This window comes from Neopelma chrysocephalum, unplaced genomic scaffold (assembly GCF_003984885.1).
Source record: "Neopelma chrysocephalum unplaced genomic scaffold, ASM398488v2 Primary Assembly neopelma1_23, whole genome shotgun sequence".
In the NCBI taxonomy this organism is placed as follows: Eukaryota; Metazoa; Chordata; class Aves; order Passeriformes; family Pipridae; genus Neopelma; species Neopelma chrysocephalum.
In genome coordinates, this window is record NW_020897691.1 from 24,110,739 (window position 1) to 24,128,785 (window position 18,047).

Below are 18,047 nucleotides of genomic sequence, written 5' to 3' on the forward strand. Positions count from 1 at the left end.
CTCTCTCTCTCTCTCTCTCTGTCTCTGTCTCTCTCTCTCTCTCTCACTCTGTGTCTCTCTCTCTCTTTCTCTCTGCTGTTGCTGAACTGCAGCTCCCGCTGGAATTTGCACCATCAAAACCGGCTCTCATCTCAAACAGCAGTGAGTCACACCACCTGAAGAAGAAGAATAGCAAATTGAGCACAGTAGCCTGTCTGCTTACACAGTGTGTGGTACCAGTAGCACCCACAGGATGGATGAACCTCGGTTTATGTGAGACCCACTTAGCCTGAGATCTGCTGCCTCTGATCTGAAAGCTGTCAAAGGATTTTACAGGAGTGAGTGTGTTTGGGGGATGCTTTTAAGAAGCTAATAACAAGCAGCATCTGAAAGCTGGGAAAGGCTGCTGCTTGCTGCTGCTGCTGCAGTAGCTGGTGCAGCAGGATGAATGTGTAAAGGACAGCTGCCCGAGCTGTGCCGGTGAATCTCCCGTCCTGCTCTGTCTTCATTAACTGAAAGGATAGAGAAGAAAATAGATGCACTAAGCAAGTGCCACACTGGCACACTGGATCTATCACTGTATACCCTTCCCTGTGGAAAATGGTCAACAAAGACATGAATGGATTTCCAGTCAAGAAATGCTCAGCTTTTCAGTTTTTTAAAAAGAGGGTAAGATTTTCCTTTTTTTTTTCTTTTTTTAATTGTTGCTGCATTTGTTACTTTGCTAGAGCAAAGAGAAAGTCATGGAAGAAGGAAGGTGTTTTATACTGGTGTCCTACTGTAATGCATAGGCAGTTCTACTGAACACCAAGGGCAATAGCACCATAGGTGAAGGGGAGCTGGAGAGGGGGGACAAGGATGGGAGACTGAAAGGCATTACGTCAGCAGTCTTTGCTGTGGAATGTATATCTCTGTCACAGCTGACCACAGGGCTTGACGCAATACAGCCAACTATACAGACTGGGGTAATACAGTCCAAAGCAGAGTGCAGGATTGTTGCAGCTTGTCTCGACTCCCTCCGTCACATCCACCTAGGGTTATGGCTCCCTCCACACCTTGCATTCATTTCCCTGATGTGCGACATTACCCACCTCCATTCATCATCTCACTGAATAGGAAAAAAAAGAGAACAAAGCAGCATTTGTGAGCTCAGCAAAATACTTCACAGCTTGTAATTTGCCAGCGATCACAATTAATGCAGGAGAAAAGAATAAGACAGGTACACCTGGATTTGGTTTTCTTTTATATTCTTTAACTTAGTCAGATTTAGAAAACACTGGCTGTCTACTTTGTTTGCGAGGAAATGCAAGTGTAGCTCGTTACCTCATCACTTTAGTGAAGTCCTTTCCGTTTCTTTGACTCTCTTACAGTGGCAGTACTGCACACTCTTTATTTAACTTGAGCAACAAAGTAATTTCCATGTGACAGCAGGGCAGGTATTCTCAGTAGGTCTGGATAGACAGAGATAGGAGAAGCAAAGCATCAGAAAGAGATTATTAGAAGGGACTACCCTATGGAAAGGATTTCCTGAATGATTAAAACGACAACCTTCTCTTTAAACAGACTGGAGTAGGAGCAGAAAAGCTGCTCCATTCACTCATTAGTTCATTCATTCATTCATCCCCATTCATTCTCTCTCTTCCTTATGCCAAGAATATGGTCAGTCCATTTAACCCTTCAGGCAAAGGAGTTACACCAGTAACTAATTTGAAAGCCAGGGTCAAACCCTTTTGGGTACCAGTACCACATTTAAGGGCAGATGTGGAAAATACTAGCAGGGTCAATCAGAGGAAAAAAGTGTATTGTCAGCCAATGTTTGTTGCCTCCAAGGTGGTTTGTAGAAGCCTCAGATAACCCAAACACCATCTAAATTCAGACTATAAAAATAGTTCTTATCCCAAGCCCCTTCTCATTTAAGAACATTACTATTGGCATATGTATGTCTGATACTCAGCTCACCAGAAAGGTTTATCTGTTTTTTTAAAAATGTCTTGAAGGTTTTAACAGAAATGTATTCTTAAAGAGGAAAGTAACTGGCTTGCAGTTCCTGTATGAGGGTAATTATTGGCAATTGTCTTCTATTTCTGCTTAGAGCTGACAAGTTATCACTGGAAACTATCTAATTTTGTTCTAGAAGAAGATTGTGGTTTGTGGTTTGTCTTTTTTTCAGAGCTACACTGATAATCAGTGAATTTTCAATTTGCAGAGATTTTTGTAGTCATATTTGAAGAAACTGGCATACTGATACAGTCCTGGACAGTGGATCAGGACAAATAGCTGTCTTTAGTTTCTGAGGGTTTTCATTTTTTCAGATGTTGCCTCTTTGCTATTGTGATGAAGATAGATGAAATCAGTAAAACCAATTTAAATATACAAAGAAGGAAACTCTCTCCCTCTACATCCCTGTCCGTAGATATATGTGTTCATTGATGTTTCTCTTACCCCTATTACCTTCCTCACAGAAAATCCTCTGCATTCGGATGTTAACCACATTCTTCCAATGTCAGTACTTGAAACATGTACAAACAGGAAAAGCTGCATGTTCATAATGTGTTGCTGGCTCCCAGCAATATATCTTGCATTTGTTGGAGTGGTGATGTGCTGCATGTAACTACTGGGAGAATGGGGAGAGATGGTTAAAGAGTTAATTTGGTTCCCTGCCAATGATCTGGACACTCTGGCTGAACAACCACCAAAATCTCATGCGTACAGAAGCATAGTTGCTGAGTTTCTTGATCTGAGTGTAGTGTGTAGTAGAATTGTTTGACAGTTTGCATCACCACAGCGCCATAACCAGCAACCTACTGTATGCACCCTACATCCACAGTGAGAGGCAGGTCTGCACTATGGAGCCTAGCAGACCTGGGTGCAGGGTGAGGTATTGCTATCCTCTCTTTACTGATAGGTGAGTGAAACCCAGAGAAGGAAATTTATTGTCTGGGTACAGCGTAGTCTTCTTGGAGATCACCAGCAGGGTCTGTGATGAAACTAGGGATGGGACTTCAATCTCTCCGTTTTAAAATCATTTTGTCTGTCTCTGTAAAATCTCACACTTCCAGTAGAGCTGCTTTCCAAATATAATTCTAGAAAATTAATGTAGATTAGAATGCCCCAAATTTCAGGAAATACTACTATTTTTTCAACTCTGTTGGATTTTTTTTTGGAAGAAAGTGCCAGACATATCTTCATTGTTTTCATTTTCCATTGAGCCTCATGTTTTCATTAAACTGCAATCCTCTTTGTTGCTGTGTCCAAGAGTGCAGAAAGAACTGGTAGAGCTCTGTGGATTTAGAGTAGGCTGAAAGTGCATTCAAACACTGACTTGAATTTGAGGACCAGATTTTTTTTAAGCCTGACTTATTCTCTGATGATAAAGTACTGACCCTCTGGGATGCTGTCTGCTGTGTCAGATGATTCAGGGTATGGGCTAATCATGTCCAGAGGTCAGAGAACAGGAAGGAAAGGCTGAATTTAAAAGGCAGCACACTTAATTAAAATAAAAGGGGAAACAGAAACAATTTGTTTTGCAGAATACCTGTAGCAATCAATTCTGATAGGGTTGGAACAACCGAATACGGACTTCATCCACTTAAAACAGGTGCAGTTTGAAAGAAAACCAAAGGATTTACAATGCCTGTCTTTTTTTGTTGCAAAAGAAAACAATCAGTAACAACAAATTGCGCCTAGGATCAGAAGGATACCTTAATAGTCAAGTTTTTTTTTTAATTAATGATGACACAAATCTAAAAAGAGCAGGGGAGAGAAGATGGGTCATATATAGGCACAAGGGGCGAATCTGAAGTTAATCCAATGAAGATAAATTATAAACACTGTTGTTCAAATAGTATTGGGTCATGGCATAAAAGAATTACTGTCTGATAAGGTTGGGAAATGAAAAGACATTGTCATCTCATAGCACGTAATTACCTTAATTTTTTTTGCCATCCTTTTCCCTGTCCACTGACATTGCATACTGGATACCAACATAAATAGTCAATTAACTTGCTTTGGCCGTAAACGGCTGGGAAATCTCTCTTTTTCATATACTTGCAGCATTCGGACTTTTGCAAAGTTCAATAAAAGGGGTTTGTTAATTGGCAGAAGTCACATCACTCCATTGTGAGGGGCTCACAGGTCTCACCCTTAAAAGTTGTACTGGTCTCTACCAATTCAAAAGATCACTGAATGTGGTAAACATCCAAATATGCTATTGCTGTTCAGTCAATGGGATCTCCCAGGGCAGAGGGACCTTTCATTTTCACCTACTGCCATCCCTTCCAGTTGTTTTTGTGGTATTTGCACTGCCTCTTCCGTCACATTGGCCTACCTTATAAAGATTTTTGGATAATATTTTGCAATATATATTGAAATATATATATGTATAAATAACATACAATGTCATATAACACAAGACAAACCAACATGGTTACAGCAGGAAAAATGATGTGAATTATGAACTGTCTCTGTCACTTAAACACCGGCTAATGATATGGTAGCCTCAGTGAACATGGAAATTCATTGTCCTCTTAGGTCTGGACTGAGACCAAATACAAATTTATTCAGAATGTGAAGAAAATAAATGACTGATAAATGGAAAAGAAATAGCTGTCTTCCATAAAAGGAAAAGAGAAAGAAACAGGGCATGACTTAGAGAGGAAGTTTATTGCAGGGATTAAGGATTTGCTAGTCTGAAACCTGATAAGGGAAAGAATATCCATAATCCTTTTTCACTGAGAAAATTTACATTAATTAGCAATTTAGGTCAAGCTAAAGTGAATGTGCAAGAAAGAAGAGAAAATAGCTACCTTTGTTTCTACGCAGTTTTTCCAAATATGTAGGTTGTGGAAGCCATGCCCTCCTTTCTAGGTTGATATTTTATGGCACTACACACCAGCAGCTTTCTCCATATCCAAGCTGAAGAGACTAATTCGTAAACATCATCATACACGAAGATGACAGCTCAACCTGCATTAGAGCTCAAGGCAACACATGGCTGAGGAGACTGCAGAATCACCTGAATACCATTTTTAGGACCACAGTAATTTAATGATGCAGAAAGCCCTTGAATTCAGTACTTCCAGCTGACTCCCTACAGATTATGTTCCCTCTGATAGATTGTGCTGTGGGGGGACTGCTCTCTGGTCTGTCACTTGTACAGGTCTAGAAGTTCATTTCAGGACTGGAGTTATCTTTTATTTAGGGTAATTGGGAGCTTACCTATAAGAAAATAAGTGAGAGACAAACTTGACTCTACCTTAGGAAAATGCCAGCTTTATATGGGTGAATGGTTATACTGCTGCTTTTCTTAGCTGCTTGGGCCAATATCAAAAAAGTACATAAATTTTATAGTTGATTTCCATAGACAAGGATGCTGGCTGACTGCGAGACAGTTTTGCTGCAGTAGAGACTTGTTTCCCATCCCACTTGTCCTTTGTAGAGAGATGCTGAGCATCCATGGATCTTCTTAACATCAGCCAAAACTGTAAGCACTCAGCCTTTCCCTGCACAACCCCAAATGCCTTTATCAGTCTATAACTTGAGCATTGTAGACCACAACTGCCGTAGGGTTTTACGTTAACTAAGATGAAGGTGGCCTTTTATCTCCATCAGGCTTCAAATATGTTACAGACACTCATTGAGCTGACCAAAAATTTTCTTATCTTCTGTCTATCAATCACTTTCTGAAAAAGTCTATTAACACGAGACAAAATATGAGAACCGATGAGAAACCGTGTAAGGCCCCAGTACTGGTTTTCCATAAAGAACTTTGTTTTCTTCTGTCTTCCCATTAAATCAAGGTATGCTTTGGGTTGGGATCAGTGCTAATATTTTGCTTTTCAGCTAGCATACAGGAAAAGATTCATGAGGCAAAACTGGCAATGTCTAGACAAGAAAGTATCTGTGAGTCTCTTGTTCAAACCTAAAATATGAAAACTTAAAACTTAAGTACAAAAGCTTGGAATAATATGAATAAAAAGAAAAAGGAATAGGGAAGGATAGAGGAATGACAGCAGAATGAGACAAAAGGAAAGAAAAAAAAAAGGACTAGAGAGAGGAAACTCTTCTTATTCCTTTCTCCCTTCCCTAATCTCTTCCTTTCTCTTTCACAAAAATGTAAGACTAGAAAGGATGTCCATACTCTTTAAGCTTGATATCCTTTCCTAAACACATCTCATAATTCCTACCACAGATTTGTCAAGCTGATGCTTGAAATTGCCCAGTTCTCTTCCACTTTTGGAAAAATCACCCTGCTTGAAAATTTAGAAATCTTCCTCTTATTTTCAGTCTATTTTACACATGACCAATTTATTCTCATTTGCTCTTTTACCAACACAAAGCAACAACTTATATAGTTCTTGCCCTTCCCTCATATGTACAACCAGTGGTGTATTTATAGAGAGCAACCATTTATTCTTTCAGCTGTATTTGGCTAGGCTAAATAAGCCAACTTCTTTTAGACTCTTCCTTTAGGATAGACTTTCCCTTCCCCGGTCAATCTAGAAGACAAAGGCAGCTGTCATATTTGCTGGCCTAGAGATCTCTTTGATGTTACCAAAGCATCTGTATACTCCTCTTTCACAGTTCTTTCTCATGGAGTCCACTACACACTTCTAACCTCCATCCCACTCTTTCCCTCCTACTCTCGTCCTCTTTGCTAAGCAAATCTACGTGTCATTGACAAATTTTCTGAGCACAAACCTAGGTTCTGCATCAAACCTATTTCTCTTGTCAATACACTTTTAGCTAGTTCGTTTGTCTCATAATTATTTTTCTAAGACTACTCTTACAGTCCATTTTAATCTATTATTTCCCGTCTTACCACTCTGTTACTGAATTACCAAAGACCATATGTATTAGATTATCCACAGTTGCCTCATCAAAGGAAGACATCAGGCAATTTTGGCATACTGGTAAGTGCATATTACCTGTTATCTCTGATTTCTACTGAACTCTTTAAAATTTGCTTCAGATATGGTAAGTTTTGTTTCTGTTTACATAGTCCCATAAGGCTTTTTCTTCTATGTTGTACATCAGTGTTGTCCTAGAAAACTCAGACTACAGAATTCATCTTAAGATTTACTTTTTGTCTCATCTCACTCTTTCTGAGAAACAGATTTCTTTATTTTTTTTTAATTTCAGATTCTGACAGGATTTTTTCAGTCACACTCACAGCTGTTCTATCACTTTCAGGTCCTCGTTATCCAGCATCACTAAAATCAAATAGCAGTGGGAGGAGGTTCCTTTGAGAGCCTGCTCTGGCTCATTCCTTTCAAGATCAGATTAGATATTGCCTGAGCCTGAATAGTGTTTTGGTCTCCCTTCATTACGTGTCTTCAGAGCCCAGCATGGCCTCTGCTTAGGGAAGGGCCACCTATGAGATCTCCGAGTCTTCCACCAAGTGCATGTTAACAGTGTTTTAAATGCCACAGAGTCTGTAGTCAAATTCTTAGAGCAATCCTACCCCAGACACAATGTTGTCACTGCTCTCATAACTCAGCTCAGCAGCTGTGGTATCATTTGCCCGCAGTCTAAACATTCAAATTATCTGAAAAAAGTCGTGATGCAAGAAAATGACATCAAGAAGAACAGCACAAAGGGTTTTAGACACCCTTGGCTCTGCGGTAAGATGTGATGCAAACAGATACTGAGAAAGCAGACAGCTGTGTCTGCTGAAAAATCAATGTGATTCCTCTGCCAAATGGGAATAGTGATAAATATGATCTGCAGAGGCTGGGAAGGACTAAGAGTTTGGAGCAACTCAGTGTATATGTTACCCTATCTACTAATTAAAGACATGGTTTTGATGAGGGTTACAAGCTCAGGGGAAGTTGAGAGTTGTGTCCATGGAAAAAGGAGTCAAATAATTGAAAGCAAGGGGAAAGCTTATATCCTTCTAAAAAATTGGCTGATGTAAAGAAGGACAAAATGGAAGGACAGGAACCATGTCTGCCAGAAAACATGTAAATGGAGATGCTAAAGCAATGGGAAAACAAGAAAGAACTAAAACCACAAAACAGACTTGCAAACTCAAATCAATAAGAGAGAAGGTTTTTTTTTTCCTAAATAACATGTCATCACAAAATAATTGTTAGTGATTGTTATTTACAACAGTTGCTTTTAAAGCAAGAAAATTAAATGTAGAGAGTAGGAAAACAATTAATAACTCTGAAGGCAATAATTTTAATGTTTATTGAAGACTCTGCACTGAGAGATTTCCAAATCAGCTCACAAGCAATTAACCAAGACTCAAAATATCCTTATGAGGTAGAATAATTGCGCCCATTTCAGATAAATGGACAAAGAGAAAATAGGTTACTTAGTCAGTTAGACAAGTTCATATAAAGACAGAAGTTACTCTTTTTTTCCTGGCTTTAACTTTCCATCACTAAAATAAAAATTTCCTTTTCTTGAAACAGCAGCAGCAAACATCTGCTAGCTTTGCTGTGGCTGAAAGTTGTGCAGGAGTTTTAAGCAGCTTAACAACACTGGCACAATTTTATTTTCTTTTTTTCAAACAGTCAGAAGTGTTTGATACAGTCTTGCTGACATGGCAGTGGCATCTGAAGATGCTAGATATTGGGTTAAACTTGAAAAGCTCTTATTTTTAGTCTACTCATCTCATTGAGAAATTACTAAAGAGAAAAGCATGACAAATTGAGATTCTGCCTGTCTCCAAAGTCAGGAGTGCCAAGGGCATGTTTGTATTATAAGTGTCTTCCAGTATGACCAAGCCTGTTCCTATACTGTGGCACATCAGTAAATGGCTGAAGAGGTGAGACCCTGAGACTGTGCTCCGTAACCCAGTGCTTATGTCACTGCTTTTATGTGTCCCACAAGCAATCCCTCAATAAGCCAATTTCTACAAAGCATCAAGAGCACAGATGGTGGGCTGTGCACGGGGAAGGGGCTGCCTCTTTTTGCCTCTTTGTCTGACCATACCTCTTTAGGTATGGTCAGACATTGGTTTGGTGTGCACCACCACCAGCAGTAAACTATTTTATGTCCCAACTTTAGTGAAGAAGAGCTGTGTCTGCAGTCAGATGCTGCACTGCAGTAGCAAGGGGTCACTTTTTCAGATGCAAACAACCTACTTGCTTTTGCTTTGCAGAGCCACATATATTTGTTCACTGTACAAACCATGCAGTGGAGGTTAAGTTATCTTCTGAAAAGATCCAGAGGACTACGAGGGGTAAAAATCCCAGTCAGTTTGGTAGTACACATCAGGACTTTCCTCAAAATACTCAAAGTTTACCCTAAAAGAAGGAAGGGGAACCCTGCATCCACTGCCCCACTGCCAGCTGACTACACATGTGATATGGGGATGGAACCTGCCAGTTTCACATTCTGGAAAGGCTCCACTCTCACCTACCCACAGTAGTGCTCTTCCAGCATCCCAGTGGGCTAGGACCTTTCCAGGGGGCATTTTTAAGGAGCTACCTTGCACTAATACTGGGTGCTAAAGGATTACACAGCAGAACAAACTTCTCATTGCAACTCAGACTCCTGTATAACATTTGACCCTGGGAATCCACTTCAACTGTCCTAACAGGCATCATTTGGCCTGTCTAGATTGCAAGCTCTTTGGAGTAGAGAAAAAGAGACTGACACCACCCAAATAATTCAGTTTCAAATCTCAGCTGAGGCTTCATGGATACAAATTAGATAATGAAAATAATTGGTTATTGTTGCCATCAAAATTATTTTTATATGACTGTTTAGAAGATAGTTGTGGGCTTTTGCAATTACAGATGGGAAAGATATCTTTTATTTTATTTTGTGCTCTGTTTTTATTGGATATTTGTCTTGCTTCAGTCGGCTTCTATGTATGCTTTCTACTGGGGCAGTTAAAAGTCTTCAAGTGTACAGCAGAATTAAGTAACAAAGGTTATTAAGCCAAATGTTTGAACTGCAGGTCAGCAATAAAATTTTTAGATGTATTTCAAAAAACTTGACCCAAGAATAGGTCCATAAAATGGCTTGAAACCCTTTCCATGTTAATTAATTTAGTGACAAAATATATAGTTCTCTCAGTATCTTTTTTTTTTCTAAAAGATCCATGTGTTTATCAAATGAAAAACTGTTAAACTTTAACAGCTTAACTGTAGTAGGTTGGAATTTGAATAATGATAATTTATTTCTTGCTTTAAAATTAATGACATTTTGAAGCACATTATCATTGTTTGACACACTCTGATTCATACAAAACTTTGGATCCCTCATTCCTTAAAGGTCAACTTAAAGGAAGGTTCCTTATAATAACAGCCATTGTAACATCAACTTTGCTGGTTAGAGTGTTGGATTAAGGGTCTATGCTATGGGAACAAAGTCACTGTGGAAATCCTCTATGTAAAACTGTGATGGAAAGAATAGCTGTAAGAAAAGGCATGTGCATGTGAAGAGAAGATAATGAAAAGTAATGTTGGAGGAGGACAGTCTGTGATATACAAACCAAAGCCATCTTTAGCTCAATAGACTGACTTTTCTCTTATGCCAACAGACTGGAGGTGTGATAAAAACCATATCTGCTCTGTCCCCAGGTTCTGTGCTCAGTTTGCATCCTGGATCCATGTTGTCAGGTCTTCTGCTCCGTGGACACCTTGCCCCTTTGTCCTGTGATATGACTGACTTCAGTCTGATTTCTTGTTCATCACAAAAGCCAGTAGACAAAGCTAATAATAACCAAGACTTTTTATTTAGGACTACTAGTCAGGAATGGTCTTGAATTCTCAAAAACCAGATGAACATAAATGCTGCTCAATGCTTAGCAGCTCTCTAGATGGGCATCCTAAAGATGTAACCTTCAACCAGAGCTGTTCATTGATTACCTGGCTCATCAGATCTGACATGGAGTTAACTGTACTCCCTTCCACATAGAGTCAGGCATGGTGGGCATGTGGTTGGCCCAGCATAGTCCATACTGCTTTAAAGGCTGGGCATTTTCAGACAACCAAACAGTACCAGTATCCCCATTGCCTCTAAAAGCAGCGCTTTTTGCTCCATCTGCATCTCACATTTCCGCAGCCACTTCTTTGTCAAGTTCCGTATTCTTGTTCCGGTACATTCTTATTGACTCTGCTTCAAATGAAATAACCACATTTCTCAAAAAAAAAAAAATGGATTTTGCAGAACGTATTTCTGTGTGCTAGGGCAGAAAAGGCCCTCCTGCTGTGTCCTGCCACCAGGACAATACAGGGATGTCTCCTCTGCCTGTTATCGCTTCAACCAAATCCTTGGTTGCATTGAGGTGATGTCAGGTGTAGTATCTCTGGTCATTACTTGCTTAAATGTGAATAGAGAATGTGAAGTACCTGCTCCTCCATCCAGCCTTGGGCAAGAGTTATCTCTACTTTAGAATAATCATGCAGTGGAAGTGGATCTTGTGAATGTGCCAGTTTTTTTAAAAGGACAGACCTTGTTATAAATCCTCATGCACTGACCTACAGTTCAGTTAAAATATTTGAGAAGATCTGAAACAGATCTGCTAGATTTGGTGTAGACCCCTCTTTTGGGTCCCATCAAGGCGACAGACTAGCATCATCGGTGCTGTTCTACTAAAGTTCCTCAATTAGTCTTGAAGATTTTTTTCTGCACTTCCCAAAATATTTCCAGACAAAAAGCCAGTTCACTGATTTTTCCAGATGATCCCAAGATCTAGACCTAAACATATGTATATATGCGTATTAACATATAGCATACATACGTACATATGTGTATATGTAAATGGGCATATGTTGTTTTCTTGTCACTCATTTTCCTGTCCCATGAAACAGGGTGAATTTTGATGTCACGCCATAAGCATTTCTATACCAGCTCTGTATTTCCATTTGAACAAGCCCGTATTCCCACACGAGATGCTGTGGACAGACAAGTTTTTTGCTACATCATTGCCTGACTAGAAGAAAAAGGCATGAATATGCCTTTCTCTAAATCCTTTTTTTCTTTTTATGGTTCTTTTAGGTATAATATTTCATGCAGTATGTCAGACAAAATCATTTTTTAGCTGAAGGCCTCTAACACCACCAAGACCCTTGTAGAGGTGGAGAGGCAAGAAGCAACATAGTCATCAGGAGTAAATTTAGAGTCTCTCTGTTCATTATTCTGGCCCTGACACTTCTCTTTTAGCTCCTGCATTTCAGTTTGACAGTGTCTCCCCAGTGCATAATGTGAGGAGTTACAATGCACTTGGAGGAGACAGGAGATCTGTTTTTGATAAGGAGATTATAAGATTTCATTCACCTTGTCAGAAGCCTCCATTAGTGCCCATTCCCTCCTAAGCCTGTAGTGTACATGCATATACCTTCCACCAGCCCCCTGTGAGAGGAATGAGTCACATTTCAGATTCAAAACTTTCTTTATTTTTTATTACTCTTCTTTTTGTGCTACACTTCTGAGAACAGTGCTGAGGGAGCAAAGGTGACTGCTCTGGGATACCTTACCTGGACTAAATAAATTATTTCCTTCTCTATTTAAGATTAATTAAGAAATGTTGAAGGGAAAAGAGGTCAGAGCTGTCCTGAGATTGTTCATTCCATCCCCCAGCTATTCAGTATATACTAAGCCTGAAAGAGGTGTAATTAGATATGAGAAAAGCCTGATGAGATTCTCTTCTTGTGTAGTTCCAAGCACACTGGCAGTTCTCCAGAAACGAATTGTCTTCTTTTCACCAGATTTCTTCTGCTCATCTTACTTCTCCCTTTTTTCTCTGCAAGGCCTAACCAATCTTTCCTATGTAGTAGCTTGTGCACTGAAGAGACCCATACAGATATAAAGGGAGAAGTTGCTGCTTCTCCATTGCAAGCTGCTAGAGTCCAGCCTATCACTGTGCTTTATGAAGCTTTTGGAGGAAATTGTGTGAGCCTTGGAAAACCCCAGCAGCTTCTGCACTCAAGTGGCAACCACATTGGGTTTCTCCAGTGTAGGTATGCCACCTAAAAATGAGTCCCTTTGCCCTAGCAGGCAAATCGAAGGCAGGTGTGCCACATGCCCAGGTTCTCTGCATTGCCAGTGAGAGCAGTGAGTCACAGGGACAACAAGGAGCTGAGAGTTTGGTGTATTTGCTGCTTTTTCAAATGTTGTCTTTAGCAAAGAAGTTACTGGCCAAGTCCACAATGCCAGGCTGTGGTCTGATTTCCCTTATTTCATGGTCATATTACTAGAAAAACTATTCAGTCCATTTAAAAACCTAGGTAACTTGTCTGTCTCAGGCATTTCCTCTTTCTGCCTCCCTTCATCAGCTTCTGTTTGCTTTAAGCAAAGTGATACCTCTTTCTTTATTTCACTATTTCACTTACTCTTTGACACAGTAATTTATACTAGTGATTAGGAGTCCAGTAAAAGGATTTACACACCAAGCCACGTAGATTCTCCTATCTGTGGGGTATTTTCAACAGTAGATACTTTTCTCTGATGTCATAATTATTGTTTAACTAGTTTGGCCTCAAACGCTCAAAAAATGTTGGATTGCTCAGAGGAAAAATGTGTTAGCTTCCAATAGCTTTTACCCGAAATGACTTCAGAATATTTTTTTTTATTTGAAAGAGTTAGGCAAAAGAAAACCCACACTCAACCAAGCATGTGGAAAAAGAGACTCAAAACAAGCTGCCTTAGTCACAGGCTTCCCAAAACCAACAACCTACACATGTGGGGGACTCCAGCCTGAAAGCTGATAAGTCAGAGTTGGTGACTTACACTCCAGTTTGTGTTTCTAAAACAAAGATCTTTACTACCATCATCTTGTAAATAAAGTGAAAATCACAAGGAATAAAAGTGCTGGGTAATGTGTTTCTTGTGTGTGTGAGTGCGCCCCTGGAAAAATACTAAGCTAAGAAGGGAAATAACGTAGACGGCAAAAAGAAAGCCTCCCTTGTTTCGTTATTCTTGAGTGTGTCTGGTTTGCATCTGTTACTGAATTTTTCACTTAAGAACCCTTATTTCTTTAATACATATGAATGACTGGTTTTGACTGGCAGTTTGAAAATGTGACTTTACTCTAATTAACTCTACTTTTTGTCTGTACTTAGCCCTTTTTAAGACCATATTTCTCAAGCTGTGTTAAAGCATGAGCAAAACCAACTCATGGAACAATTTATTAAAATGCCAGGCAGGTTTGACAGGTGCAGGAGAAATTGCTTGGTTTCACATATTGAAACAGCTGTAGTTTTATAGGTGATGAAATTGCAATGGGATGGGGTTTCACATTTGTTTGTTCATCTTGTGTTTGCTGTTTTGTTTTTGAAGCATTGAGTCATTTCCCCCTCTCCAAGGAGGACTCTTAGGACCTATTCCTCAAGTGGATGAGGCATCTACTCTCCACAGAGTGAGAGGAAGCTTGGTAAAATTCAAACATTTCAGAGTAGACTGAAATGTAACTAGAAAATAATAGTTTTCTCCTCATGGGACTATAAATAAATTTTGTTTGCTGATTTTGGAGCAAGAAATGCTATAAATGTTAGGTTCAACTTTCAGATAGACTGAGCTAGATTTCATTAAGTATCTTTAAAGAATATCATAATCAGAAAGTTTTGTATTAATAATCAACAAATGTTAACCTCATAGGAGTCTCTTGCATCAAGGAGGTTTACTTTCACTGTGTGTAATTACTAGAGGAAGATGTATGTTTTATTTTCAAATTAGTCAGGACCATATGTTCTCCTACAGTGACAGAGTATGTATCAAGTGGTGCCACTTTACATAAGTTCATTTTTATCACCCTACATAGGAAAAAAATAAGATAAAAATCAGTGAAAGATCTGAAAAGAATTGGTCACATTTGGCACTGAATTAATTTGCCAAAACACTTGAATTATAAAATCTCTTCCTAGCTTAAATCCTCACAGATGATGGTAGTTTAAGTCACAAGTTCTTGTGTGGCTCAGAATAAAATAATCTTTTAAATCCTGGTTGAAATGTATCAGTGCCTTGCCCACTGCATCTCAGCTGGGATGCCATTTAAAAATGGCTAATTTGAGTGATCAGGACTTACTCAAACAGTATTTTTAGCAACTCAACAGCAAAGGCAAATTGGCCACTAGAAAAAGCTAGGAAGACAAATGGGTATTTTCCTGGAAGATTTTCCTTTGAGAAAACATGTTGCATGGGGCTTTGAGCAACCTGATCTAGTGGCAGAGGGTTCAGAACTAGAGGACCGTTAAGGTTCTTTCAACCCAAACCTATTCTATCGTTCTGTTATTCAATGTCTCCTTTGATTCAGGAGTAGAAAAGCAAAGGCATTTGCTTTGTCAGTGTTACCCAATCTGCTAGATGACAGGATACCCCCAGAGCTCCTGAGTGTTCAAGGGGGGCTTCTGACCAAGGCTGTGGCAGCCTCCCCCATGGCACTTCCAGACCACACTGCAGGTGAGCCTCCATGGGCTGCTGAAGTCCCTGTTGCCAGGTCCCAGCCCAGCCTTGCCTTACAAAGGTGCTGATCTGTGAAAAACCACTGTCATCTCTCACCGGGAGCCTCTCCAGGAATATTTCACCTTTCTAAGGTATATGGTCCTTCTCACAGCTCTGTGAGTGTTTTGGCACGTCTCTCTCACAAGGCCAGAAAGAACAGGCACCCTAAATCAGCTCATCTAATGGTCCTGGTTGCCTTAAAGATTGATAAAAAATTAGAATGCTATGCAATATTATATAATAAATCAGAAGGGTCACTTTCTGCCAAATCAAAACATAGCTAATGAAGTGCAATATCAGGTTTAAATTCAAAATAGGACAGTTATTAATTTCAGGCCACACAAAGTATGCTTCCCTGCTCTGAACAGTATGAAGTTTTTGAATAGCCAAGGGTGACTACTGAATGGGACTTATGCTGTAACCTCATCCATAGTGTTCTGCCACTGCAGTCATTATTCTTGCACTGCAATTAAACTTTATAATCCTGGAGTATTTCAGCCCAGACTACCGAAGGATGCAAAATAATCATCGCATCAGGAAAATGAGAGGGAGAAAAAGAACACTATCATATCCTTGTTTTGCCTGAGATTTTTTTAATTCACCTGCCTTTGCACCCCATCCACACCCAAACATGCATTCCCTGGCTTCTGTGCCTGGATCAGATGCTCACTATACCCTGTAGACTGATTTAAGCCTTTGACTAATAGCTGTGGGATGTGGTGTTTATCTGAGTAGGAGGTAAAATAAAACTTGCTTAGATTTACTGTCAATTGGCTTTGCTGACATGAAACAGAGAATAGAGAAAAGAAGGTACAACTGAGGAGCCTGGAACTATTTGGATAGGATTTGGGGTTGTATTGTTCATGTTGTTTTTGTTTGGTCTAGATGAAAAGCATTTTTAACTTGGTAGCCTGGAAAGATTAGACTTGCACATACACAATAAACCCCATTTTGTTTTGTTGTCCTCTTTGACATAATATGCAGAGGGTGTTTATACACCAGCATGGACAATGAATCTATTGTCTCATCCTGTGTAGAAACAAGTACCATCAGTGCTTACAACTGATCCAAGAGCTCTTACCTGATTCCAGCACATCAGTTAGTTATTTATTCACAGAGGAAAGAATCCCATGACAGTAACAATTGTTATCAAGGACAACATGGGAGGAAGGAGGAAAGGAAAACCCTAAGTGGTGCCTATTCAGTTGTTTAGATTTTTTTTGGTGCCACATTTCAAATAAATCAGTCAGTCAGTATGAAGGCACAGAAAAGTTAATTTAGCTAGCAATGGGAGATGTGGGTTTTACAGACTTTCTCCTGCACCACTGGAGCTGGCAAGCTTTCCCATTTACTGGAACGGGAAAATCAGCCAGGCAGTTGTCTGTGTGCTCATTAAGACTCATTATTTGCATTACTGATGTGCTTAAATTTTCTGCTGCTCTTCATGCCTTAGCTTACATGGATGTGTCTTGTTCAGCAGGAATATTTAAACACATACTTACAGGATCCCAAATTCCTCAAGTCATTTTGATACATATAATCTTTTGGGATTGGTTTCTGTATGCAGTCACATGTTGACATATTTTTTAAGAATCTCGCCTTTGCTGACTTTCTGCTGTGGCCTGGAGACGTGTCATTCACACTTAAGATCATAAAAATCTCCTTTATTTACTTGACATGTTACCACTGCAACTGATGACAGCAACAAATACAGAAACATTTACTGTTCTTTCCTTTAGTTAGATTTGATTTCTGCCAGATGCTGTTGGCAAGGGAAATACCTTAGTGCAGAAGAGTGTGCGTAAATGTGTGTATGTCTGTGTGTAAATAGCAATACTGATTACAAATCATGACAAAAGCCCTGAAATGGTCACCACATTAAGAACCTTAGCAGAGATGTGGCACAGAACACGTTAAATTCTCAGCATGAACCAGGATTGGGCCTGGGTCTGAGAAACCCACAAACACTTCCCAGCCCTCAGATTCATGTATGTGCCCAAGTCCCTGTCATGCTGGAGTAACCATATCCTTGTCCCCCCAGTGCACTCTTTTCTATGGGAGGAAACCTGAAGAGAGCAGCTGAAGGGTAAGTATGCATTGAATTTGATGGAGTGATGGATATTTACACTAGACCAGTCTGCCCAATGGCTGTACAACATAAATCCACCTGGCTGTAGGCAGATGGAGATGGTAGGAGATTATTACATTCCAAATGAACTAGAAAAAAACCCAGAAGAAGGATGGGTCAGTCATCTAATCCAGCTCTTATGGTTCCATTATTTGCTGGGATGCCAGGAAGATTATGAAAGGTGTCAGGTTATGACCATCATATATACTTTCATGTGCTCTTCTTTGTGACATTTATACAGGCAGTCACAAAGTTGGAGGCTCTCCACAAAGATTTGTTAAAGAATTTATTATGAAATAGCAAAGGAAGAGAAGGATGGGAGGTGAAACTGAACCCCAGAGAACTGGCACAGATTTCCCTAGGGCTTGCAGGAGTCCTGTTGCAGCCAGAGTGGCATTCCCCTGTCTTGCAACACCCACTGTCCATGACCAGAGCGTGTTGGGGCTCCTGTGAAGAACATCATTATTCCCTACACTTCTCTACCCGGAGCTGTGGCCGATCTGTCTTTTGACAGATCTCCTTCACGTGCAGGTAACCTTTC

The 18,047-nt window shown here is 39.8% G+C and overlaps 1 protein-coding gene and 1 long non-coding RNA gene across 2 annotated transcripts in view; one reads left to right on the forward strand and one right to left on the reverse strand.

Moving 5' to 3' along the window:
• LOC113971076 overlaps nucleotides 1–18,047 on the reverse strand; it is a 49,743-nt gene that overhangs the window by 22,958 nt on the left and 8,738 nt on the right. The window lies entirely within an intron of this gene.
• The window catches only part of SGK1 (serum/glucocorticoid regulated kinase 1), a 69,230-nt gene continuing 51,718 nt past the window's right edge, over nucleotides 536–18,047 (forward strand). Inside the window, exon 1 of the mRNA XM_027690601.1 lies at nucleotides 536–648. Within this exon, the coding sequence (XP_027546402.1) occupies nucleotides 580–648 (69 nt within the window). The 5' untranslated portion in view covers nucleotides 536–579. The remainder of the gene's footprint in view (nucleotides 649–18,047) is intronic.